This window comes from Sebastes umbrosus, chromosome 22 (genome assembly GCF_015220745.1).
Source record: "Sebastes umbrosus isolate fSebUmb1 chromosome 22, fSebUmb1.pri, whole genome shotgun sequence".
Classification (NCBI taxonomy): domain Eukaryota; kingdom Metazoa; phylum Chordata; class Actinopteri; order Perciformes; family Sebastidae; genus Sebastes; species Sebastes umbrosus.
The window spans coordinates 6,800,075-6,827,965 of record NC_051290.1 but is presented as its reverse complement, the minus strand read 5'-3'; the positions used below and the strand labels follow the sequence as shown (position 1 = coordinate 6,827,965).

The following is a 27,891-nucleotide window of genomic DNA, read 5'->3' as shown; positions in this document are numbered from 1 at the left end:
TGAGGCATTTATCGGGAGGTTTTCCCCTGGCGTTTGTCCCGGAAAGAGAAAATGTAACGACGTGTTTTATGTGACTTAGACATTGCCAGGATTGCTGATTGGAAACCTGCAGTTGTGTTTGCGCAAAGTGTTTCATTTAGATTTGGACGAGTAAAACATTTCCTCTCTAAAAGACAGGGGTTTTTGAGTAATAGTCCCTCGAGAGAAAGTATTGGGAAAACTTGCGAGAGAGTTCCTCCAACAGCTGTTTGGTTAAATTAGACCCACGACACCTCCAGACAGCTGCACAGTTACTGATTAGACCTGCTCTCACCTCCCACTTCTTATGTAACCGCACACCTACGCTGAGGCAAACATTACGGCGCTGTGAACTTTAAACATTCTCATGTCCAACCTGAAATATTCATCACATAATACCGGAGGGCACATCCAAAGGCGAACGAGGCTCAATTCCGGACGGATGTAAAGACTGCTGTTGTGTAACAGCCGCTCCTGGTGTGGCGGGATATTTAACACCAGTCAGTGGAGGTCACACTGCAAAGAGTTTGCGTGGGTTTGACTTATAACAACTATAATTCCATCAATCCTGGTTTAATGCTATACTGGGCTCTTTGCATACTCAGAGGGGGGCAGGAAAGTTCGGTTATTTATTCATTCATGCAGGAATCGTCGAGTGATTGACATCATTGTAACTGAGTATCAATCAGCAGCACAATCATCTACCTGACCGTGTAGAATATTGAAAGGGTAGAAACAGCTGTGTGGGCATGTACCGTAACACACTGACTGTCAGGCTTATCTTCAGTAGTCTCCCTGGGAGCTGAGACTTTTCAGTATAATGCAAACGGGCCGGGGAACCAGACGGCTTTCAATTTCAGTCCATTTCAATTTACCCTCTTTTTTTCTTGCTTTTTTACAGCCAATAGAAATCATGTCACGTCCAAAACTGGATGAGTTCCACTTTCCCATCTTTTCAATCCATTGATTAAATACAAACTGATTAAGGAATATGCACCTTGTGTGCAAGATATCAGCTTAAATGTAGGTCTGAAAACTAGATCGTGACACAGGGCCCTTTGTCAAGAGGTAATAAAAAAGGCCCTTATGTCATGTCAGTTAATATCTCGCTTTAGTGGTGCTTTTATGGTATTTCCATATAAAGTTATAACCCTATTACCATAAACCATAAATCACCAGATAGTGAACTTGAGGCTTTCCGAGCCCCTGGAGGTCTGGGGCCCACTCCTGTTGGTAATCTTGCACTTTGGTTGTCAACACATATTTTTGTCTCGTGATTTTTTAAGTTTATTACAACCAGTTTTTCACAGTTTCACCCATCATTTCTCTAAATTACGATAACATCGTAAGATGAGATAAAGGGGCCGAAACTAGTTTATTATTTAAACCACTTCATTTGGAGGTAAAGTTGAATGAGCCAAAATGTCTGCTCCCCAGCCGCCATAGTTTTAGCTGGCAGATCAGCTGTTCCCGCTCCATCAAAACCGTCTTTTACTCTTTCAAACAATCACTAACTAGTCTAAATAAACTCTTATTTCAACAAGTTAGATGTGAAAATGTGCCGGCTTTGCAAGTTGTTTCCCCCTACTCTCTCTCTCTGTGCTCGCTGAGCGTCTCTGTTTCTTCAGAGGCAGACCATTAAATTAGCAAAATAAAATGCCAGACATTGAAAGGCACTGTAACTGGGCCGATGTATCTCAATAACCTCTGAGACAAAATGAAATCCTGAAGCATGCACCTTACCTTAATTCAACGTGTAACCTTCCACTCCCCTTCATCTCCTCTCCAAAATGTGTGCATGGATGTAGTAATTATCGGTATGCACCCCACTGCGGTGTACGCCGAGAAGACCAAAAAAAAGGCCAAATCAGCAGCAAAAGGGATAAATAATTAACAGTGTGATTCATATCTGAGGCCTTCGCCCTGACTGAGTTCTTGGCTAACTGTAGTACTGACTAATCTGCACAAAAACTGGTGGTGAAAGACTGATGGTGAATAATACTTTTCTAACTCGAGCTGCAACAATAACAATCCTCCAAAGTACAGTTGACCTTTAAAGCACCTCTCCCAGAATCACCACCTCTCCTCCCTCCCTTTCTCCATAACCGTTTTTCACCACCCTTTGTGACCCTGAATGCTCCTGTGATCAGTGGCGTCGGAATGAGATTTGGTGAGAAGTGGGGGGGGAATCCAGTTTCGGATGACGTTATACTGTATAGTGTTTCCCACAGGAATTTGTAGTGGGTGGACCCCCCCTAGAGGGTCCGAGGACTTGGAAGAAAATTCTGTTCTGGTGCACTTTGAGAGCAAAATGAAGAGACTAGATCTATGAAGAACTTTGTGCTCAAGTATCAATTTAATCATAAGCACATTGGTTGTATAGATATGAATAGTGATGACGCGGCAAAAAAGTCCCACCCACAAAGCATGGTAAACGAGTCCGTGTTTCAAGACGGGTGGGGTGCCGACATCGCCGCAGACCCTTCGCACTGAGGACAGTAGGGAAGAGGGCGCACTGCGCAACGGGCACTCCACGGCCCAGGGAAACGGCGAGGTCCGTTTGAAGGAACTCATGGTTGTAGCCACGACGCACCTTCACTCCGTGGCGCATTTCCAAGCCGTTAGAGCTGGTTCAACGGAGGAAATTCGATGCGATGGCCAGCCAGCGCTGGGGAGATGTCTAGACCCACCACGTTGACTGCGCGGACCCCAACCGTTGAGAAAAATATTTTCGGTTCATATTGAAACTGTGGCGGGCTGGATGTCAGCTCACTCGTCATGGTCGATTATGATCGGATAAAGCTCCAACATGTTACGCCATATACACATTATCTCCAGCGTTCTATGACCTTAATACTTGGCTTAGACGTTACCACTTTATTACCATAACGCCTGAAAGTGGGGGGGACAAAAAGTCACGTTGTCCCCCCTATTCCGGTGCCTACGCCTGTGACCCGCTGTAATGACACAGAACCAATGACCTGCAGGGATCAGGAGGGAGCACGGACACACAGGAGGACTGCATACCTCTCTGACCCCCCCTTTCGTCACCTCTCTTCCCCTCTGGCTTTTACAGCAGCTGCCTTTCACCTCCCGGTTCTCCTGGACAGAAATGTGTCGGGAAGGCGAAACGCAGAAGGGAAAGGTTGGTGTAGGGACAAAAGTTGGAAGGAGATATGGAAGCCCTGAGGGGATGTAGCAGAACAAAAAGTGACGAGTGTGGCTTTTGTATGGCCTTGCAATACTTTTATCACTTCTTTTTTGCCGTGTTCCCTCAGGGCCTCCATAACTAGGCGATAGAGGAAGTTGTCACAAAGCTGTGAAGTGATTGTATATTAAAGCAAAAAGCGACAAAAGGAAGGAAACAGAGGAATGAGAGGATCAGAGAAGAGGGAAAGAGGGCACGTTGGAATACGCCAGAGAAAACTGAGCCAGAGAGACAAGACAAGGCTGGCAGAGGAAGAGAGAGGAAGTGAGAGGGAGGGGAGAAAACGTGAGGATGACAGAGAGAAAAGGGAGAGAGGGAGAGAGAGAGAGATGGGGAGCAGGAGGAGCAGCTGGCACACAGCTGATGGCTCTTCAATCACTGTGTCTCCCTCCTCTGGTGGGAGGTCAGAGGAGCTGCCACCCCCTCCTCCCGCCCTGCTCCTCTCTCCTTCTCTGTTCTAGGCTCTTCCAAGCTGTTATGTAATAAAGCTGGAAGAGGAATGAAGGCAGCAGAGACTAGTATATGAACAGGGAGTTGAGATTTATATCTATTTATTAAAGAAGAAAGTGTAATTTAAGGACTATACTGGTTTCTTTGCACCTTTTAGCCACTTTACTGTATAAATCACACCATTTTCCTCATTACTATGTAGACTTCTAAGCTGCCATAGGTTTCCAACCAACTGAAGCGTCTCTCGTGTGCCGAGCGTGTTGGAGAGCTACGGTGGCTGACGCAAAAACGCTAATGACCCTCTCTAGAGCCAGTGCGTAGAATGTGTGTGTGTGTACGTGGGAAGTGAGTGGTGAAGCAAGAGAAAGAGAGAGCGGCGGTGACGGGAGCGGGTAACGGTGTCGACTCCGATTTGAGCAATTTTTACAGTAATTTTTATTCAATATTTCAAAGGAATATAAAGATGAACATCTTAAAAAAATGTAAATACAATAAACACACAGTAATAATAAATATAATTTTGTATAGCCTACATTTTCTTTTCTGCTTATGGCCTGTCATAGTTTCCGTGGCGCCTCTTGGAGTCCAACCCCTTGGTTGAGAATCACAGTTTTGAAGTCCCTGAAAACATGGTTTCAAATCTAGCTCTCCAACATTAAATATGAATGACTAAATAATCAAAGTTTGGAAAAAAAACATCCTTAGTTATTATTTATTTAGATTGACAGTGCTTGTAATATAAGAAAGCAACCACATAAGCGTCTGGTTGGTGAATGTGTAGATGTCAACATAAGATGTGTGTGATAGTGCCGATTACGGGGTTAATCAAACAGACTACAGATATGGTGACAACAGCAGCGGCAGAGGTGAGACAAGGTCAGAGCAGGGCTTTGGAGGGTTCTGTCATTAAACAGATAGATTAAATAACATACAGGGAAGGAAACGGATATCAGAGGAGCTGAAAGAAGATTAAAGAAATACACAAAAGAGAGCACGGAGAGAATAAATGCACCGAGCGAGCGATGAGGGACGGAGCTGCTGGTGTGATTGTCACTGGATTTCTGAATTCTGTTTTGTCGGAGAGGAAAAAAGAGAATGAGACAGTTTGACAGACGAGGGGAGAGGAGAATAAAAAAGAGAAAAGAGGCGACAGCGAGAGATGAAAGCTATTGACTCTTGGTGTGTACATCGGAAAGCCATAAGGAAAAGCTTCATTCCTTGACTTTTATCCACTGTAATTACCATCTCCCACTGTTGGAAGGAAATTTGACTTATCTCTATGCTCTTTCTGTCTCTGTCTAACTTTCCCCCGCTGCTCGATAACGCTCCTTCACAGAGGGCAGAGAGAGAGAAAAAAAATTCAAAGACTTGAAAAGGCAAGATGAGGGGAAACTTCGCTGTGTGCGAGAGCCGTGGCGTTCAAGGAGGAAGAAATGTGAACATCGAAAGCAAATGCTCTCTCAGCGCGACGAGGAGGAAAAGGTAAAAGAGTACCAGAGCGGGGCTGGTGAGGATGAGAAAGAGAGCATGAAGAATACCAAACGAGGAGAAGTGAGGACACATAAGGCAGAGACGAGCGATGAAGAGACAGGCGGAGAAGGCTTCGGGGTAAAATAGGACAAAGATGAATGGACGCCGATGGAAAAGTATTGGTTTCACAGGACGGGGAGAACGACGGCGGGCGACGAGGGAATTGAAAGGGAACAAATAAGGAAGAAAAATGGAGAGACGTGGAAAAAAAAACACAGAGTGAGATAAGAAAAAGGTTGTTAATTCATGACAAGGCAGGGTGAAAAGACAGAAAGCACCAGGGACAGAGAAGAGAAGACAGATGGACTGGAAGGGAAGACAGATAAAGGCCCCAGAGGAATTGGTTATGGAGAGGGAAAGCCTGGGGGAAGAGGTAGAAGTTAAATAACAGGAGAGTGAAGGTAGTTGTCTTGTCATCAGAGTCATCGACCACGAGGGAAATCAGGCGTGAAGCTCCTCTACAAGTCATTTAATCCAACTATTGAGTCTCGCGCTCATTTTTTACAACACAAATGACAGTGTGTGAATGGAAAGAGGCTGTTTCATTTGTTGCCGATGCAAATCAACTTGTTTTTGTCAATTCAAGTGTTGTTCTACTGATCCTATATCCCCATTCCATACTGCATAGTAATGGCTCATTCATGTCACATAATTACCAGTTTCCCACTTGTAAGTGCTGTTCATACTGGGAAACTGATTATTTTCAACCCTACAGAAGTTGAAGTTCATATCGCACCGCGACGCTTTCATCCCGTCAGCTTCATTCCAACCGGAAAAAAAAAAAGAAGAAAGAGCAGCCGGTGCCTGTCCACAAGTTAAACTCTGTGTGACTTCTCACAGATGACTGTAATCCTCTTCTCATTCCAGTAGAGACCAACTGGGCTACACAATAGAAGCCTGCAGAGCGGCAGCCCAGTGTGCAGGCCTGCAGATGCCCTCTGCACAGCTTAACTCCGTGTCCTGCTACGGCCTCCCTCCCACCCCCCTCCTCCCATCTCCACTTTCTCCTTGTTTATTTATTGTGTTGATGATCTCAAGCCTCAAATTGACTTGTGGGATTGATTTGGCAACACCCGCCTCCCTCCTCCCCTTCATTTCCCCTCCCCTCTATTCCCTCTCCCTCTCCCTCCGTCTCTACCTCAAAAGACTTTTGATTAATCCAGCGACCTCCTCTGCGAGTTGCGGGGAGAAAAGCGAGTCAAACTGTAAGGACGGAGGAGGGAAAATGGAAAAAAAAAACAAAAGAGAGATGGGATGCCTCTATTATCCCGGCAGAAAGTTATGTGATCCATTTGATAAGAGACGCAAACTCTTTTTTGGGAGGGATGCAGAGAGAGAGAGAGAGAGATGAAGGAAACAAATGAGAGTGGAGAGAGGGTGAGAAGTAATTGACCGTTCGCTAAGCCCTGTTACTGTTGCTACGCATGCCAAGCTTTCCATTCTTGCACAGTACATAGTTTACAATAACGGGGGGGGCAGAGAAATCTATGGCTAACTAGCTAATTTGGCTTGGTTGAAAGCGTTTTCTCCAGCTGAGTTTTCAGTGTTCCCATGGCTGACTAGTACGGCTGTCAGTCGATGCTGTCAGTTGATTAATGGCATGATTGTCCATAGTTCATCACACCTTTTATCTGTTCAAAATGTACCTTAAAGGGAGATTTGTCAAGTATTTAATACTCTTATCAACATGGGAGTGGACAAATATGCTGCTTTATGTAACTGTATGTATATATTTATTATTAGAAATCAATTAGCAACACAAAACAATGACAAGTATTGTCTAGAAACCCTCACAGGTACTGCATTTAGCATAACAAATATGCTCAAATCATAACATGGCAGACTCAAACCCAACAGGCAACAACAGCTGTCAGTGTGTCAGTGTGCTGACTTGACTATGACTTGCCCCAAACTGCATGTGATTATCATAAAGTGGGCATGTCTGTAAAGGGGAGACTCGTGGGTACCCATGGAACCCATTTTCAATCACATATCTTGAGGTCAGAGGTCAAGGGACCCCTTTGAAAACGGCCTTGACAGTTTTCCCTCGCCAAAATTTAGCATAAGTTCGGAGCGTTATTTAAACTCCTTCACGACAAGTTAGTGTGACATGATTGGTACTAATGGATTCCTTAGGTTTTATAGTTTCTAGCTTTAAAACTGAGCCCGCTACAACCTTAAAATCGCAAGTTTTGTTAATGCGTTAAAGAAATTAGTGGCGTTAAAATGAATTTGCGTCTACGCATTATTATCGCGTTAACTCTGACAGCCCTACTGACTAGTATTAAAACAAGAACCCTGTGTGTGTCTCAGTGTGCAGCAGGTTATATGAGGTCACAAACACCACAGCAAGGCTGCTGTAAGAGAGTGGGGGGGAACAAGAGTGAAGGGAAAGAGGGGAGGGAGCCGATGTGTGCGTGCCCCGCTCTATTTGTCATCCCGGCCGCAGTCTTTGGTGACACCTTGTTCATTTGCGAAAGCGACTGTTTGAGATGCAGCGATCGATCGAGCAAATAGAAGCAGGGCCCCGAAGATAGAGAGAGAGAGAGAGAGGGAGAGAGAGAAGCAGGTGCTGTTTTCATTACATACATACATTTGCACCTTTTAAACGGGACATACATCACCATCTGTGCTGTGTTTTGTGCCAAGGTGGACAGATTACAATCAAATCTGACTACGTTCACATCACAGTAAACATTAAATTGTAGTACTTTCTGCCCTTTTAGCCAACACATTGCCTAAATAGAATCACAGCTTTTAAGTTTTCCTCAAGTGGAATGAACGTTGCTTGAAAAAGAGGACAAATAAAGTTTAAATAATTCACTTCAAAGCTCAATAGTTCTGACAAGGTTTGAGTTTAGTTCAGTTTGTATTTGTCGTCATGGCCAGCATTGACTTTCTATCTCCATCTGATAACTTAACTTCCATCCATTATGTTGGCAGAACTTTTGATTTGAAATTGATTTGTTTAATGGCAGCTAATGGCTCCATGAATCTCAAACGGACTCCCGAGACTTAATTTGTCATCTGTATGAGAGATCCGTCATTCTGACAACCACGCTGTCACTTTTTTATGCATTTGTGTAATTTATCAAAGAAAAAAAAAAACTCTCATATGCTGCAAAATGCATCACAATGATGCTGTTTTTTTGGTAATTCTGACCAGAATTTAAACAAAAGCTGATGCCAGGACAGTTTTATCTGCTAGTGACTGTACTGGTAGCCAGTTATTTAAGATTTGATTATGTTGGAGTTGTGCAAACATGTATACGGAGCTTTCAAACGCACTTCACGCTTTTCATTGTAGGGTTATATACGAATATATTGGCAATTGGTTGAGCACGTCGCCGAGTTGAAAAGCTCCACAGCTCATAGCGGTCTGTTAGAGGGACTGCCCTGCTGGCGAGGTAGCGACCTCGTCATTGGCTGCTGTTGTTGTGACCATAGCCTGTACCGTTCCAGCGCTTTGCATTGTGGGATACAGTAGGTGAAGTAGTTTGGTCCAATGCAACTGGAGATTTTTTTCCAAATCAGTACGACATCCGGGTATTTTTGGCAAACTGTAGATTTTGCTTTTGTTCGCACACTACATGCTACATTTTGGCCAAATTAGTACGTTCCACTAGTATAGTATGCGGTTTCAGATACAGCCAATATCTTGACTTCCTGGAGTCTCTGCTGGTTGCCTCCCAACGTCACGCTAACGACAAGCTTCCAGGAAGTCACCAGACATAAATAGTTACAGCACATTAGTCCGAATACGCAGACATAAGAGTGGTATTGATTTTTTTTTTTTTACAAATTCTTGGCAAATAAAGCATATTTCCCAAAAATGTTGAAGCATTCTTTTAAATAACGTAATTACGTATAGCTGTTATGTGTTCAGCTTGTCTGTTTCGATTGTCTTTCTGATTCCCAGATCCGATCCAAACGCTTCAGGGACTTTAAGCGTCACGGTAGCCTTTGGTCATCATGACAGTGTGACCACAGAGCAGCTGGCAGGCAGAGGCCGTTTTGTCAGTATCGCTCAACTCACCATGTCATATCTTATGAGGCACTTTTAGACGGCACACACTCGAGAGGTCCGAAAGGGAGAAACACACACGTGCACACACACACGTGCACACACACACGGGGAATGTATTTCTACTTGCATGCATGGACAGAAAAGCACCTAATAAATAAATGACATGCAGACAACCCTCACTTCTGACAGATTCAAACACACAGTGTGTGTGTGTGTGCGTGTGTGTGTGTGTGTGTGTGTGTGTGTGTGTGCTGCTCCAGTGGCTCTGCTGAAGTTAGTTTATATGGAGAGCTATGCACATAAGAAATCCAAGGCTCCATAGGAAGGGGATTCAGCAAACTGCATTACAAAGTGCTGTTTACTGTGTCGGGACAGAGGAAATGAATTCAAAGCAGGCTCAGGCGATGTCACTTTCTAATGTACTGAATTCTTAAAGCTCTCCGCTAAGCTATGCTCTCTCTATCTCTCTCTCTCTCTCCAGCAGGGGAGTTCTCCGTACAGTCACTCCCGGCTTTGTCTGACCTCCGGGGTACCAGCAACCACACTTTATTCCTCCTAAATCTCCCTCTCCTAATCCCTCCCTGCCTCTCCCTCTCTCTCTTTCACACATTTCCCGCCTCTGACAGATATACTGTACAACAGGGGAGGATGAAATAGGAGACAGATGGAAAGCAATTGTCTTTTTATGCCACGAGGAAGCACTGTGAGCGTTTAAGAGAGAGAATGATTGCTCTAACACCACTCCTTCCTCTCTGTTTTTTTATTTTTTTTTTATTTTGCAGTGCAGTTCAACTTGATTCCTGTGGGGCTCAGGATAGTGGCCATCCAGAGCACCAAGACAGGGCTGTACGTTGCCATGAACAGCGAGGGCTACCTCTACACTTCGGTACGTCAGAACATACAGTACAGTAAAGATTTAAAGGGGACATGTCATGAAGAACTCACCCTTCAGTGCTTGTGTTCATACATTTGGGTATCTGGAGAGCCTCCCAACCCACAAACTGTGGAAGAACTACCTTTGCAAAGGTGCACCAAAGAGTATAGAAGCAAAGGGGTGAAACTCAAGTGCTTTTTTTGACAATAGCCACTAGATGGCCGCCATTTTGGACTGAAAACGCCAATGAGTCCATTGCCATGAATGTATAAAGAGACGCCTGTAAATCAGAGGATAATCTTTTCTTTAGATAAATCAACTTCCCAAAACGAACACTTAAATAACACTCATATAAATCGTTATGACATAAAAGTTGTAAAATGAACTAATAGCTGGATCCAGACTTTTTTTCCTCGCCATAATGAACGTGCATCAGACCATCATCACTTTTATTATCTTCTAATACACCCATGGGCTGTATGCTGTAAGCCTGTACCGTGGTGGATGTATTAACGTCTCTGTTGCCAAACAACCGGCTATCGGCCAGTAGCTAGTAGTGTAGCATGACATAAACAGAATTTAATGTAGTTGTAGGCTATTTACTAACATGCAGGGCACAACCTCTTATACATCCATGGTCTGTGGTCTATTGTAAATTGATTTTGGAGATCCTTGACACTTTCATTTATGTCCATCGCTCACTTTATGCTCCTCTGGGAAGTAGCCGGGAAAAAAAGTTTCATAAATAGATCAGTAAATAGTGATAATATGATATATAGTATGCATATTTATAATATTTTTATTGTTAAACACAGCCAATTCGGTAGAGACATTCAAATTATGACAATAGGATAGAAATAATTTAGTTTTACTTTTGTACGGCACTTACAAGCGTCCGGTAGTCGCTTTCAGTCCAAAATGGCAGTAGTGTAGCTCTGCTGCTGGCGCTGATTTTGCAATGGAAAGAATAATTGACTTTCACTTCTTATCAATGTACGTTCTTTGGATGCACTATATTTTTCTTGCAAGCCAATCAGAGCAGACTGGGCTTTTTCGGGAGGGGTTCTTAAAGAGACAGGCGCTAAAACGGAGCGTTTCAGACAGAGGGTGAATACAGGTATATTCAGACAGACAGGATGAGAAAAATAAAGTGTTTTTTGAACATTAAAGTATGTAAACATGTTATTGTAGAAACCCAAAATACAAGTATGAACCTGGAAATGAGCATGATATGTCCCCTTTAAATTGTGATTTCTATTACACCAGTCCTGGTTGATAAACTGCCACCCCGCCGCTGGCTTTGTATTTGCTTGTGTTCAGGCGGTGTGTGACAGCAACACGTGCATTTTAAATGTTGCTGTAGAGTTTGTTGAAATGGAAGTGATACAGAAATATGTCTGGAGTTACATGAAAGTGTGGCAGCATCACTTACAGTAGACGAATGTGTGTGACAGCTTCTTAAATTGCCTTTAGAGTCACAGAAGAACAAAAAAGGCTTCTATATTTATTATTTATTCTCATATTGGAGCTCAGACCTGTACTGTAACTTACCACACACTGTTGATCTCTGCAGTGAAAAAAAGATGCTATAACTCACAAAAAAAACGATGATACAGTTGCTCCGATATTCTCCGTCTTGCAAAGTGTGATACCGCTGCTTGATTTAGATGTATATAAACATTTGCGTCTCATCTGTTTTGCCCAGGCTCCACTTTGCATATACTTTATAGCCATTGTCAAGCAATACAATACAAACCAGATCAGCGTTTATAAATAGTAAATTGTCCCCTCAGTCTTCATTCACAATAAATGTGCAGAGTGTGTTATGATAATTCACCGTACAGATGGGTGTATTAATTATAGGTTAGCTAAGAAGCTTTGCAGATACAAGTTTTAGTTTGTGCACTGAACAAAAGGCAACTTATATTTTATAAATGAGGATTACAAGTTGTTATGACTTAAAATATATTAATTATCAGCATTTAACAAGCCAAGCTCTCTGCCACAAGTGATCGAGTCCTGAAAAATTTATTAGGGCTGCACCCTCTTAGTCGATTAGTCGACTAATCGGTCGTTTTGGTCTTAGTTGACTAAGATTTCTTTAGTCGATCAGTCAAATCTCTGTTAAACACAAGATTTAAAGTGGTGATTTTGTTTGATTCTTTGTGGAGAAACTCAGTTTTACAGATCTGTTAATTTAAATAAACTAATCAACAATAACAATAATTTCTTTGGTCGAGGACAGTCCTAAAAATGATGGAAGAAAAACGTTTTTCTTTGTGTACTTTATACCCAACTTCACTGTAAAATCTTGCAATTAATTATCGTAAGTCAACTCTTCTTTTTGTGTGTCTCTGTCAAATTAAACTGTCAAGTTAACACTTGTCATGGGTTCAGTCTCGTAACGTGAAAGGATGAGTTGACTAAATGTCCAGCTGATCAGTCTATTTCTATTCAAATTAAGGCGTTTAAAAACACTATTAGTCTATTAGTATATACTTTCCAGCATGCATTGTATTTGAGTTTTTAAAAGTTTTCGATACCATATCACAGCATGGCTTTTTCTATGGTGTTCCTCAAGGTCTTTTATGTCTTAATGTGGTATTTTGGAGGGATTATTGATCATTTTTATCAATTCTCGAGTGGCAAAAAATTGATAAATTTAGCACCAAATCTATGTAACAAATGGTATCAACCCAAAAATTGCAGCAAATAATTATAATTATAATAATTATATCATAATGTTCTAAACCCTTATACACTTTTACAATTAATTTTAATTAATTAATTAATTAATTCATGTTTATTTCTGAATTATGACAAGAAGAACTTGACCAACAGTGCTGATCTGCATCTCAAATTAATCTCCAGGTTCCCAGCTTTCAGATGATGTACACCACTTCTATGTGACATCTACTGTTGACCTGCTATCTCCCCCTAAAGACCTCCTGTACCCCCCTAAAAAAGACAAAAATGGCTCTATTGTGGGTCTCAGCGGGTTAATCGTACCATGTCATTTTCATTTAAGGATATGTCCTATTACTGTAGTGTAATATTAGCAGTTAAATAGCCTGATGAGCAGTCCACACTCCTAATTATACGATGCTAACTACACACACAGCATCACACGACACAATGCTGTCATCTGAGACTATCTGAGACAAAGTCTTTTCACCCCAACCCTGGTTCCCTTTCACTCCCACAGTGACAGGCTGAGGTGGTGACATCTGAAAACTGTGGGTAATGTCTGCACGCATCTGTGCATGAAACAGTTTCCCCGCTCTCGGTCACAGCGGCACTTGTACGCTACGACTTGTGAAACAGCTCGTACGGTGCTTCCAGAGAGCTGTTTGGCATTGATGTGCAGAGAGAAGCGGCACAGATTTGAGAGGTAGATGGCAGAAGAGGCGAAGAGACAGAGGGTGGATCAGAGGGCACTCTATCAGGATGCAGAGAAAAGCTCTTTTTTTTTCCTCCTCTCGGCACACAGGCAAAGTGTGTGAGATCTCGTTTGAAGTGCATCGGTGCGCTCACTTCAAAGTCCATCTAACCCTGCCTGTATGCTGCCAGAGACGAGGAGATACAGGGTTTCTATCAGGTGAAACAATGGAAAAGGTAGCCTGGAAATCATTCATGTAACATTTTATTTTATTTGGAAGGCTTTAGGAAAGCCTGCTTGCCCCGATATAGCCTATAATGTAAGAGAAAAAGTTTATTCTCTTGTCTTTTTATCATGAGTAGTGAAGTCAGAAGTAGCCCCAATCCATATATTAACCTATCTTTAACTCTACTGTAACCCCAACCCACAAAACCCGAAACTTTTCCCCCTAATGAGCCCCAGAAAATGGTCCTTGCACATGACTTTTCCGGGGCTCGGATCCCCCCTAGACAGTAAAAACCTTGCATGCACACTCACACACACAGAGAATAGAGGTTATACTTACCCAGGCATTCTCCTGACAGAAGAAAGGTGACCCATTTTCACTAAGGGAAATAACCACGGGGAAAGTGAGAGGGGGAAGGAGAAACATGTTGGAGAAAATCCCTCTGAGATGAGAAGGGAGGGAGGACAAAGGAGAGGAGGAGGATCGTTTCCCCCCTTCTCACCTGAAACTACCTGCTCTGCTATTGTTCTGTGCTAATGTGAACACCAGAGAGATACAGAGGAAGAACAGAAATAGAGGAGGAAGGCATGTTTCGCGCTCGTTGCCCTCCGGGTCCGGAGAGAGGCGGTGCAGAGCCTTAACGCCCTGTTATGCAACCGTTAGCATGTGCAGGGAACAAGGGCCCTGCGTCAGCCCCTGGAGGGTAAGGGGGATTTTTAGCAAGCAGTCAAAGAAAATAACCTCAATGTTAAATCTTAAAACATGTAGACATTTCAGAAAATATTTTGGTGCTATATTAGGTCTCGGGTACCAAAATTCCTTTTGCTTTCTGTCGTGGAAACTGCCCTGTGGGAGAAGGGGAAACTCTGTTGTTTAATTTCTTTAAAGCTTTCTTTAAAGGTCCCATAATGTAAAAAGTGAGATTTTCATGTCTTCTATATTATAAAGTAGGTTTAAGTGCTTTATAAATACTGGTAAACTATGAAAAAGCTCAATATACTGAGAAATACACACAGCCCGTATTCAGAAATTGTGCGTTTGAAACAATCCGAAAACAAGTCAAAATACAAGTATGAACCTGAAAATGAGCAGGATATGGGACCTTTAAGGATTTATAATGAGGGAGATAATGGCTGAAAGCAAAGTGAGAGCAAACATGACAAAATAGGGGTCTGTTCTGTTATCAGCCGACTGAATGGGCATTATCAGTGGTCATCAGCCTCTTAGATATGGATTAGAAGGGGCCTTCTACACCTACTAGTAGGTTCAGAAGTTCTGTTACCATCTATTCACATGTCTGATCACAGATACAAATACAAGAAGATGTACGCCCTCTAGTGGCAGTAGTAGTTGTGTTGGAAGCAAAGGAGGAAGTCAGGTGACGTAGTATAAAGAGGGACAAAGTCCGTGTAGGGAGGAGGTCGGTGGACGGACGGGTCCATCAAGCAAAGGACTTTCAACCGGGAGACTGCTGTTTGTGTCCCGTGTGAGACCAAAAGTCAACGTTGACTTATTTTACCGTACCTTCTTACATAACTTATATAACAAAGGAGTTGTGTTGCCTAAACGTGAAGTTGTTTTATCGCAAATTAAATATATTGCAAGTGAATGATTTGCAATCAATTTATAATGTTTTCCTGATTTACGTTGATTCAAGACACAATACAGGTGGCATTATGTTGCAAAGCAGTAGTATAAAAGTAATTATAGGAGACAAGTCTGACCGTTACAACCTCATTTGCTCTCTCAGGCTCAAATCAAGGAGTATTCCCTTAGCAACATCAGAAAAAAACCATGTAGCCGAGGTGTTTCCTCTTACCTTTCTGTAGCAATAACAAAGGCTCACCTCGGCTGCGGCAGTGTTCCAGTGGCTACTCAGCATTAATCTTTCATGAGCCTCTGTAGCCGACGTGTTCCCTTCTGCATCCACACTCACACTCGCACACACACAGAGCAGATAATTACAACACTTATTTAAAGGATTTGAAAATGAAGTACCCTCTCCCAGCTGTACATTTGCCAGTAATGGCTCAGAGGAAAGTAGTTTTCCAGCTTGGCCCTCTTAAGCCCCATCATTTATCTTTATTTATCAGTTGCATCATTCTCATTTAAAACTCTTGTGTTATTTTCTTTCTGTGTATATATACATATAAACAGTATTTTGTTGTTTAACCTTGTATGATATATGAAGAATTAGTCTGTAAACATGGCCTCAAGGAAGAAAATAAGTCCCATAAGCAATAAGTGGTCAAGGTCACTGATGCTCTTTTCCCACAGGGAGGTCAAAGGTCAGTGGGAGCTACAGAACATGTGTTTTTTAACCAGGGTCCATTAGTAGAAGTGTAGTTTTTAGGCCGCTAAGAAAAAATAATGTCTAGTGGGAATCGGCGCAACCGTTAGCAAGCTGAGGTGACTCGTTTTCCACTTTCCGAGTAGAATAAAACATAACAGCATGTGAGGGGCCTACCGAATGCTGAATGGTGTAAGGGACAGATGGCTTGAATGGTAAAACAGTTGATAGCTAATGCCATGTGGACTTGTAAAGAAGTCTTGTATCGCCATTTGTTGGCTGAACCGTCACAGTAAGACGTGAAGAAGTTTACTTTTTTAATGAAAATTGAAGAGGAAATAAATATGGATGAAGTCATGGAGACGTTTTAAATAAACACTCATGTTGTTGCCACAAACGTGATTTGAAATCGGTACGTCCAGGATGGACTTTCGAGCATATTAACATACCTCACACCACAAGAATATCTAGAAAGATAATCTTTAGAGGCATCAAAAAATCGGGGCTTTGCTGACCTTTGTTGATTTTCGTGTAGCGTGTACCAAAATATGCTGCGGTATCATCCTAATTTACATTTCCTCGCACAAAAAAAAAATGAGAATTCAAATTCCAGTCAGACTTTTAACACACAACAAATATCTACTGTACGTACATGACGTCTGATTGCTTGAGTTTGCACAGTGGTGTTTCCCCTGCAAACACACAGCATGAATTATTGATCACATGCAAGCACGGTAAATCCCCAACTCCCCTCTTCGGCTACGTTTATCCAGACGACACATTTAACACAGCAGCGGTGAAAGCAGCGCCTGCCGGGATAAGAGGGGAAGAATAAACAGGAATTACTTTACTGAAGAGGGATGAACCTTTTTCTCTCTTGAGTGTTGATTCACCTTACCTCAGTGGAGACGTAAGCAACCAAACATCCCCGTTTAGCCCAGAGAGAGATCCCCCAAGTAACGCTTTTAGCACTCAGGAGAGCTGGAGATGGAAAACAACAAAGTAATCTACTGTAAAGAAAAGAAATAACACACTTCTAACGCTGTAATCTCTTTGTGGATTTGTGAGTTGGTAAATAAAAAGGGAGTGAGAGGTAAATGATGGCGCGAATGTCCTTTTGTCCTTACATGAGCCTCTTGTTTTCGGGAGGATAAAACGAGATGATGATAGAGGCGAGGCGGAGAACAGAGGAGTGAGTCACTGCAAGGCTTCACTTTTTCTGCATTTACGTTAAAATGTGCAGGATGGAAATTAAATTTTGTTTGAAATAGAGCTTTCAATCGATTAAAATATTTAATCGTGATTAATCGCACATTTTTTATCTGTTCAAAATCAACCTTAAAGAGAGATTTGTCAAGTATTTAACACTCTTATCAACAAGGGAGTGGACAAATATACTTGTTTTATGCAAATATATGTATATATTTATTATTGGAAATCAATTAACAACACAAAACAATGACAGATATTGTCCAGAAACCCTCACAGGTACTGCATTTAGCATAAAAAATATTAATTTTCATTAGTTAGCGAATGCGATAGTTTCATTCGGAGCGTTATTTAGTCTCCTTCACAACGAGCTAGTATGACATGGTACCAATGGATTCGGTAGGTTTTCTAGTTTTGTATGATACCAGTACCACTCTAGCTTTAAAACTGAGCCCACTACTATGAGGGGTGGAAGAAACTAAATTAATGGATAAAAATGGAAGTGGTGAAAATGCATGAAAAACGTGGTTGTAAAATTGGATGTGAAATGAAATCCGGTGTGATGAATTATCAAGTGATTTGACTAAAATAATCGTGATGTCACAAAAACAGAGCCACGTTTCCTCATTTTACCCATCCTACATTCATCATTCACCATACCCAACACTAAATTGCCGTTTATCATGTAAGGAAAGTGGCATCAAGGGTGAGGGTAACAAAAAATAATTGAAGAAAAATCAAAACAAATTGACATTTTATCACTCTATTTTTTTTAATTCACATACATTTTCACTTCCCTTTACTTCAATACATTTTTGTTAGTTCCACCCCTCATATGCTACAACCTCCGAAAGATCGATTGCATTAATGCGTTAAAGAAATTAGTCGCGTTAAAACAAATTTGCGTTAACTTTGACAGCCCTAATTTAAAATGAGACATCCAATGCGACATTTTTGACCTTCTCAATGTAAAGCTTTCCTTCTGCGCATCCATGCAACACACGTATGTGAATCTGTATTCAAGGTCGGGGCTCCTCAAACTCCTCGACGATAAGGATGGTGGCAGGGACGGTGTGATTGACAGGACGGGCTGGATCTTACCACTAGTAATAACAAACAGGGCTGCTGATTGTAGTCGCTGTCTTGAGAGGAAGGAAGATGGAAAGAGAGAAGGAGAGAGGATGCTGGGAGGGGAGAGAGGAAGAGGAGAAGGATGGCCTGACAGGCCCAGACTCATAGCGAACATAACGTCTCCGCTGGGAGCTACAGCCGCTGCCATGCTCATCTTTCTCCCCCACCCTGTCTCACTTGTACAGCATTTACTCGCCTGTCAGTCCGTCTTTCTCCCCCGTCCGGCCATTTGTGTCTGTCGGCCTCTCTTGTGGTTTGTCTTTTCCTCTCCTCTTCACCGTCACAACTCTCCTCCTCCCTTGCTTTTTGTCACCCCGCGAACCTCTTTTATTCAGAATATATATCCCTGTCTTGATGTGTCCCTTATCTGCTGTCCTTGTCCTAGCTCTGTCCTCTCTGTTCCCCTCTCTCCCTTTTGTCCTCCGCCTCCCTTTCCCACTCTTTATTTCACCATTCCTCTCCATACACACAATATATGTTGATTTTATTTATATGTCTGCATCTATTCTAGGACAATTTCTTAAGCTAATATGAGCTGACACCGATGTAGAAAAGACGCGGAGAGGTGCTGAAACATTTCTGATTGTTTCAAATACATTTCTGTGACAGCATGCTCCTTCATATTTTGACAGAGACGAAGCATCTCCCCAGACACCAATCAGGTCTTGCTAGTCTGATGTCTTCCCGTTTTAAACGCTGGCTCAGCAAAACTGTCATTTTGTCAAAATAGCGGCAGCTGTCCGAGGTGAATGTTAATTGTAAGGGCGTAATGTAGCAAGTACTGTACATGTATGTGACATGCTTTTGGGATAACACTCTGTGGCACGGCTCCAAAAACATGTCTCACACGCTGAATAGAAATGGTAGATGGAAGGGAGACATGGGGATATGATCTTTTAAGTAAAATTAAAAACATACCACGATGTAAAAATACTCCATTACCTTGAAATGTCCTGTATTAAAATATTAAAAGTTAACTTCAAGGAACAGTGTGTAGCATTAAGGGGGATCTATTGGCAGAAATGAATATACAATTAAGTATGTTTTCTTTAGTGTATAATCACCCTTCACGGAGCCGGCCGCCATATTTCTACAGTAGCCCAGAACGGACAAACCAAACACTGGCTCTAGAGAGGACCATTTGCGTTTTCAAGTTTTCACGTCGACCACCGTAGTTCTCCTACACGCTAAGCACACGGGAGAAGTTTCAGCTGGTTGCAGCCAGATCCTACACACTGCACCTTTAAAGGGAACCGTTATATCCATCTATGCTCTCTTCAAAGCCACCAGACTCCATTGACAAAAACAGTAATTTTACCTCGCAGAATACAGTTAAGTTGCTGGTCCATCGCTGCCTCGATCGGTTAATTTGTTTGTGTTATTGTGTGACCTTTAAAACACCAAAGTCAAACAAAAACACAAACAAACTAACCAATCGAGGCAGCAGTAGACCAGCACCTCCCTTTTTCTGTGAGGTAAAATTACTGTTTTTGTCAATGGAGTCTGGTGGCTTTGAAGAGAGCATAGATAAAAGCTTCAGTTCCCCGTCGGAAAGGGCTGTCTGACGGCGAGGTAAAGTGGTGAAAATATTCTAAATATAGCGTACACCTAAACTGATATTGATTTTTTTAGGTGGGTAAAATACGGTGTACTGCTGCCCCCGTCCACGGCAGTACATTACTTTACTCCCGTGATGGTACCCCCGTCTGTTTCTTCAACCGACCGCCATCTGCTGTAGGTAACACACTGACTATGGATAAGTACCATCATACAACCCCACTTCAAAACACCCGAACTATCCCTTTAAAGTTGACCTGACCTGGGACAGCTATAGTTCGAGACAGGAAAGACATACGGCCCTTCTGAGTGACCTACATCTTTCATTTCACTTTTCACAATTCATCAAACATTTCACCCCTAATCAGTAATAACTGAAGCCTGGCTCTGAGGCGATAACAGAAACTTTTTCATTGCGGAGCTGGATAGTCCAGCTGTAAGAGGCCAGATGGGCTGTGTGTGTACCCATCTGTCTTTACACCTCCCTAACAATACACACCTCTTCATCATCTCCTCACTTCACCTCTGCATTACCTTTACTCATCTAGTCACCGTACATTCTTTTCATTCCCCGCCCTCTGCATCTCTTTCCATCATGTCTAACGCCCTACAAATCACTAAAGAGCAAATAATCATTTGTGGTAACTAGTCGTGTATCCATTTTGTGTCCAGGAAGTCATGCACAATGAATGGAGGTCTTGATATCAATACAGGTGATAAGGACCCGGGTCTGCGCAATGCTCCTGGAGCACCGGGGCACTCGGGAGTAGCTCAGCAGAGGTTAATGGCGGGGGGAAACTCCTTGTCACGGCTCCATTGTCTGAAGCGCTGGGACCCGCTTACCTGTGGGCACCTCCCGAAAATTGCTTTCTGATAAAAATAGTGCTCAGCCGCGGACCTGGCCCACTTTATTAGCCGTGCGCTCTGGAAAAGCCTCCTGGGTAGAGAGATGGCAGCGGAGAGGGAGGGAGGAGTGATGTGTGGACAGTGGGGGTTGTTGAGATGATGCCAAAAGGCACACACACACAGCAAAAACCCTGTACACACACACACACATACACTCCCCAGTGCAATTTAGCCACCCTCCACATCCCCACAAACACATATGTGCAGCCAGGTATAAACAATCTGACAGAGGCAGGCAGACATAATTGGGCCGGACTCCGATACGCGGGACCAGCTCTGGCCAGACTCGACGCAGTTAACAGGGGAAAGTTGGGCAAAGTAAAAACTTTACTCTGCCGGATGACATTGTGGATGAGCGCTCAGAGGATAAACAAACACGTCTCCACTTGCGACCCAATACTGAGAATCATTGGTGGGGTGGAAGGGAGGGGAGGCAGAGATAAAAACCCATTTTCTGCATTTTTTTTTTTCTCATTTAATTTCAGGGGAGAGACAAACACAGTATCCGTAGCTTGTTGGGATGCCTGAGGAGACATTTTTAATGTATAATATGGAACAAAAATCCATATTTAATGCACACTGTTGTCCAGAGAGGTTTAAAAAGGAGACAGAATGAGCTTTCATTAGCCTGCTAGATCATCAACATTACATGCAAGTAAAACACAGGAGTTCAAAAATGAAGTTTCTGTGATGAAGTTATACCTACTGTACACTAGGAGACTTTGAAAAGACTTTATAAAGACTAAAATCTTTATGTGACAATGTGTCTTAAAGTGGCAGTAGGCAGTATATTTTTGGCATCATTGGGTAAAAATTCCATAATAACCTTTCAGCATATTGTAATTCAAGTATTCTGAGAGCTAACTAGACTTCTGCACCTCCCCATGGCTCTGTTTTCAGGTTTTAAAAAATCTAGCCCGTGACGGGAGACTTTGACCAATCACATGTCATTCAGAGAGAGAGCGTTCCTATTGGCTGTGCTCCGGTCAGGTCAAGTTCCTTCACCAGATTTCACAATGGCAGCGGCGTCACAAATTCTCATTTTACAGCTAAACCGTACACTACAAGATGATTCTGAAAACATTTGAGGAGAGAAATAGGCAATAACGTAACATAATATTGATTCATATTTGATCAGCGCTGCCTAGTTTGACCGTTTGTTCGGAGTTCACGAGTGATTGACAGCCGGCTCTCATGGACGGAAGCTGGACGGCAGAACCTCAGATCAGCTCTTACTGCTTGTTTTCCTCCAGTCTGTGAAATCTTGCAGATGCCGTTAAGAGCACCGGAGGACACAGAGGCACATGATTGTTTCATGTACTACTGTCAGGATATTGTGAGCCTTTTATAAAAATAACTTTTTTTAATCACATTTGCCCCAATCTCGCCGACTTCAGCTTTAAATCACAGAGTTTTCCGGGAATCTTGCAGGGTCACTAAGACTACAACTGTATTCCTTTTGCGATTATGTCACGTCCTGCTACTAGTTGAAATTTACAAGAAGAAAAAATGTTGAGAAAGAAGTGGACACATCCGCCTAATAAGGGCCGTACAAAAGTAACGTTAACGACGTTTCCCATCGAGGTCAAGGAAAAAGATAGGTATGAAAAGACATTTTTTGACTTTTCAACCGCAGCCTGGATTACGTAGCCGCCTTAAAATGCTGCAGCCGGCTACATCCAGAGCCGACACAGTAGCCTTGCTGCAGTTTGACGAGAGTTACGGCCGTCCCGGTGAGCTGAGGGCGTAGAGCCCCGTTCTGCATCCTGATCACTACTAACAATCCATAAAACACACACACAGGGTCAAATACACACAACAAGACAAGGATACACATGCAGGTGTATGCATAGATACATTTTATGTGATAATTTATAGGATATCAAACATAGAAAAGGTTCAAGTCCACTTTTTTATTGTTAATTATTTCCCCTGAGTGGAGTTCTTTATACGTTTCATGCTGTGACATATTGCTGTCATGTCTTACAAAGCCAGTTATTTGGGATGGATGGTCTTTGGTGATATAGAGAGTTACAACATCCATCATCGCACTGTGTTCTATAACAGCGAGCTGTTCCTTTCTCTGTGGAGACTGGCAGAGAGAAGGTGTGTGTGTGAGAGTGTGTGCGTGTCTCTTCATGATATTTAGTTCACTGGTTTTCCTGCAGAGCTACTCTGAAGAGTAGGTCATGGGATTCGTGCAGGGCTGAAGATATAGTTGGAGAAGTTAACTTCCCTTTTAACTTGTGATAATAGACACACCAAAATCACGCTCTTTAGGAGTCTGTTTGTGACCACCTAATGAACGTAAATACAATATTCACTCTCCTTTTATCTCTGTTTTGGTCTCCACCAACACGGTAATAGCATGTAAACACAAATCTGTTTTTAACGCATTAACACAACCGATCTTTCGGAGGTTGGCATCATATGAAACTAGAAAAACCTAAGGAATCCATTGGTACCGTGTCACGAAGGAGGCTAAAAAAGCTCCAAACTTGCGCTAAATTTTGGTGAGGAAAAACTGGCATGGCCATTTTTAAAAGGTGTTCCTTAACCTCTGACCTCAAGATACAATATGACATGACAAGTTATTGGCCAAAAAGTTCAGGGAGAGACAAATCAGCCTGGAGAGCTGCCTAGCTGCTTCCTGCAGCAGGATCAGCACCTTGGAGAGCGCCCTTGTAAATAGTAGTTTGCGAAAATACTTATATTTTAAGATTAAATTATCGTTATGTCATAACAAAGTTACTTTTGTATTCAGTGCTTCTCATCTTACATTCTTGATGCCTAACAAGTATGTTAGCTTATGCATTTCCTTCCTCGTAACGTTTTTGTAGCACCACTAGTTAGTAGTCAAAAGCTACACTTGGTACCTTTAAGTTCAGCTTTGTTACATCCTGTAGAAGACAAATTCAAACACGGGTAAAAATTAGAAGTTTAAATGTCTAATGTGGGAAGCTCAAATTGGACTTAAAGGAGTAAGAGTACCATACGTTTGATCTGCATGAATAACTTACTGATCGTTTGGCTTCAGAGCAGCTTCTTATGCAAAAATGTAGCCTGTCATCAGTTATCACCCTGTCATTACTGTAGACACACACACACACATTAGTGTCCCCTCACAAACAGACACACCTGACAGGTGGCAAACTGGCAATTAGTCAGTTCCTTCAACAAAGCTTTCAACAGCATCTTCTTGCAGTATGACCTGAGTGGACTGAGCTGCACACACACACACACACACACACCTCCTCTTGCCTCCGACTCCTCTCCTCTGACCTTCCTCAACCCGCCCATCGAATCAGAAACCGCTTGTCTCTTTTTCTTTGAGTCAGCACTCTTGTTTCCTTTCCTCTCCTTTCTCTTTCTCTCCGTCTTTTTGCACTCTGATCGACCCTCCCACACCTCCGTTGTCACACACACACACACACGCACACCTTCCTCCTCTGATGTGGCAGCAAAAGCGTGCAGACACACGTGGCCTTGAGGAAGGAGATGGGGAGAAATGTGAAGGATAGAGGAAGACTGAGAGAAAGAGGGGATGAGGGGAAAAAAAGAGAGGAAGCAGAGAAGGAAGGGATGAAAAATGCAGTGTAGAGGTAAGGCAAGTTATCTCTGGTTCCCTTTGGAAAATCCCCAAACGCACAGCGAGGGTCTGGCAGTCAAGGTGAGAAGCAGAGGACATCCCTCCCTCCCTCTCTGCTTCTTCCCCCCTGTGCACCCGCCTGCACCCTCTCCAGCTGTTCTCATTACAGCGTGTGTGTGTGTGTGTGTGTGTCTGCTTTTTCGCCTCCACTCATTTGTCTGCGTGTGTGTTCGTGTCAAGGGGTTGCTTCATGCGTACGTCTCGTTTATTTGCCCTTTTGTGCAGTCATGAACATATGTGTTTTGGGATGTTTCTTTTCCCTGCTTGCCTGTATGTGTGTGTATGTGTGTGAGATGCCATTCAGTGTGTTTGCCGGACGCTCAGAGCAAAACCAGCCCTGGTCGAGCTCCAGCGCTCCTCAGGGCGTCCCTGTAAATGCCAGAATGTTGGCGCAGACGAGGGCCCCTCTCCGTCCCGACTGCTAAAAACTTTGTTCTCTACTCTATCGGTCAGCAACTCATAGACACTCATGAGAGTTCACGAGAGCGCGGAGAGGCCGAGAGGTGGAAGTGAAGAGACAGAGAAAAGACCTTTAAAGGCAGCGGTTAGGTTGTTGTGAGGTCTGTTTGATTCATGGGGAACTGGGAGAGCTGTCAGATCATTCAGAAATCAGTGTACCCTGAGGAGGACTGTGCCATTTTGTGAGTCGAATTTGGAACACCTTTTTTTCTTATTTTTCAAGCCTAGATACAATATCTATCTAACGTTATATCCTGTGTTTAAAAGTAACAAAACATTGAGACATGATCTATTTATTATTATTATTATTATTATTATTATTATTATTATTATTATTATTATTATTATTATTATTATTATTATAATTGTTATTATTATTTTAATTTGGAATTTATTATATTTATTTATTTGGAATTTATATTTCTTATTTATTTACTTATTTTTATTATTATCATCACTTCTTTTCCTTTCCTTGTTTTTGAATAATTATTTTTTTTAATTTCCAGGTACTATCTGTTATTAGATGTACATATTACTTTATATTATTATTGTTATTATTATTATTATTATTGTTAATATTTTCATTTCGAATTTTTAATTTATTCTATTTTTTTTATTTGGATTTTTCTATGTGTCTTATTTATTTATTTTATTTATTATTATCACTTTTTTTCTTCCCTTGTTATTGAACATTTCGTTTCTCAATTTACAGTTACTATCTGTTATTATTAGTTATTGAATACTCGATTCTGATTGGTTAATCACAGTGTTCTGCGGTCTTGTTATTTCTTTATAGCAGACTTGTCTCTACGCTCTAAAAACCCCACCATACACTACATGCTGTATTCAGCACCAAACAGCTGACAGACAAATGTGAGTGAACATAGAGAAGGAATTAGTAGCTAAAGAGCCAAATATTTCCCTCGTGAGTTTTTGCGGAGAGCAAAGCATCTTGGCTCAAAAACTGAGTTTATTCTCAACCTTGGAAACAGCATCTGACAAAACAAGTAAAAGCTCTCATGAATGTATAATAGATACATGTGATCTGCCAATATGATCTCATCAAGAATAAATGACAATAAAAGGCATTTCAAAGTAAGATGAGTAATTAAAGGCATTTCTTCTTGTCTCTACAAAATATCTTGAAATTTAATTACCCGAAAATTTGTTTTTAATCCAGCAACATTATCTCCTCAACATTTGATCATTACATCAAACCCAGTTATATGTAAATATACCTGCAATATAGACAGTCAGAAAACACTAATAGACCCTTTTAGTGCCGACGTCATGATTACAGCGTTAGCTGGAGGCAAAACAAAGGAAAGACTGGACACGAAGTACAAATCAACTCAGAGTAGTGGGCTGAAGTTACACATGGAAAATGATGATACGCTTTGCCGATATTGTAAGACTCTTTTTGATAAGTTTGTCTTAACATTAACACTGAGAGTCCCTGAGAGTGAGTACTTAATCAGAGAAACTAGCAGTGTGTTTCCAATCCGCGTACTTCTGTAGTTACACTTACTACTTTGAGTGCATAAGTGCGTTCACACTGGGAAGTACGGCAAAATGCAGTGCACTCAAAGTACCCGGATGTTGTACTCAAAACGGTCAGATCGTTGAGTGTGGAACGCTGGAAACCTTCCACACTCAACTGTCGCCATCTTGGCTACGTAGCGGAAGGGGCGGGACCACGACCACTATTCAAACATACGTAGATAACAGAATAAAACAATACAATACGTAAACATACCGCTGCATTTTCAGCGGACAAGAGGACACATCGTAGGAGTAGGCGACGACGTTGGAAACGTAATTTCCACTCGGCTTTCATTTTATTTCAGAAGATATTTTGGCAGGGTGCGAGCCGCGGTCAAATGTTGCGATCGTCATTTCCGGTCAGTGCGCCGCAGAGTATTCGATTTGAGACGATCCTACCCCGTTGAAATTTACACACTACTCAAGTGAGTACAGTGACTACATTGAAGTGTACTTCTGGAAGTACGTGGATTGGAGCACACTGTAGTTTTTTCTTCAGCCATTGTTAAAAAAACAAGATAACAAAACTTGCTACCCAGCATTAACGTGTTCTGAGATTTATTCTGCCTACGCCTCGCCCACAGAAATACGTCATCATGTCTACTAACAGAAAAGTAGTCTATAGGGCCTTTAAAATGAACTCCATATGAACGACAACCTTGTGATTCTTTTTGCAGCGTGCTCTGCCACGGTAAAAGTAATAAGCCTCCAGCAGACTCACACACAGCTACAGCAAAGATGACACATCCCTTTTTTCAGAGCGAAGCATCTTTTGTCTGTGAAAACTTCCTAACAGCACAGCTTACAAGTTGTACTGCAAGTCAACCAGAAAGATGTTGCTTTCCAAACCGAAGCGAGCAGACTGTTTTTGCCGGCGCTACTATTGGACTCAACAGAGTTGCTTTGAACGACAGAAGTTGTTTTTCACTTAATGGTTGTAGATGCTGATGTTTTTTAACACTTGAGCTGGCCGGGCTATCCACCCGAGAATACAATGCCGGCTCGGAAATGGAAGTTTTGATGTCTTCTGAGTTTTCTTCCCTAAGTGCTGAGTGATGGTTTCTACAAAGCGTCTGAAAGAGAGCGGTGCTGATGATAACACTACGCAGAATGCCAGCGGGGCTACGTGTTGTGCATAAATTAATAAATGATAATTACTCCTATCTCTAGACAATTATTTTTTGCAAGCTCCTGTGATGCTTTCTCAGCTGTTTGTCCTCAATTAAAGTTTTTTTTTCAGCTCATTTGCTCAGATAATAATCAGCATTGCTGGTAAACAAGCTTTTGAAAGGCTAACCTTGCTCTGTGTGCTTTTAGTGCTGATTCTTATCCTTCTGACAAGAGTTGCATCTGCAGGTAAATATTTCATCATTCACTGTACGGGGACGAAAACGTCCCACTTTATTTCACTGTTATCCTCAGCCCCACTACCCCAC

General features: G+C 42.1%; 1 protein-coding gene across 3 annotated transcripts in view; it reads left to right on the top strand.

Moving 5' to 3' along the window:
* fgf11a (fibroblast growth factor 11a) overlaps positions 1 to 27,891 on the top strand; it is a 93,119-nt gene that overhangs the window by 56,789 nt on the left and 8,439 nt on the right. For all 3 annotated transcript variants that reach the window (XM_037757708.1, XM_037757706.1, XM_037757707.1), the window contains one exon: positions 10,016 to 10,119. In XM_037757708.1, the coding sequence (XP_037613636.1) occupies positions 10,016 to 10,119 (104 nt within the window). The remainder of the gene's footprint in view (positions 1 to 10,015; positions 10,120 to 27,891) is intronic.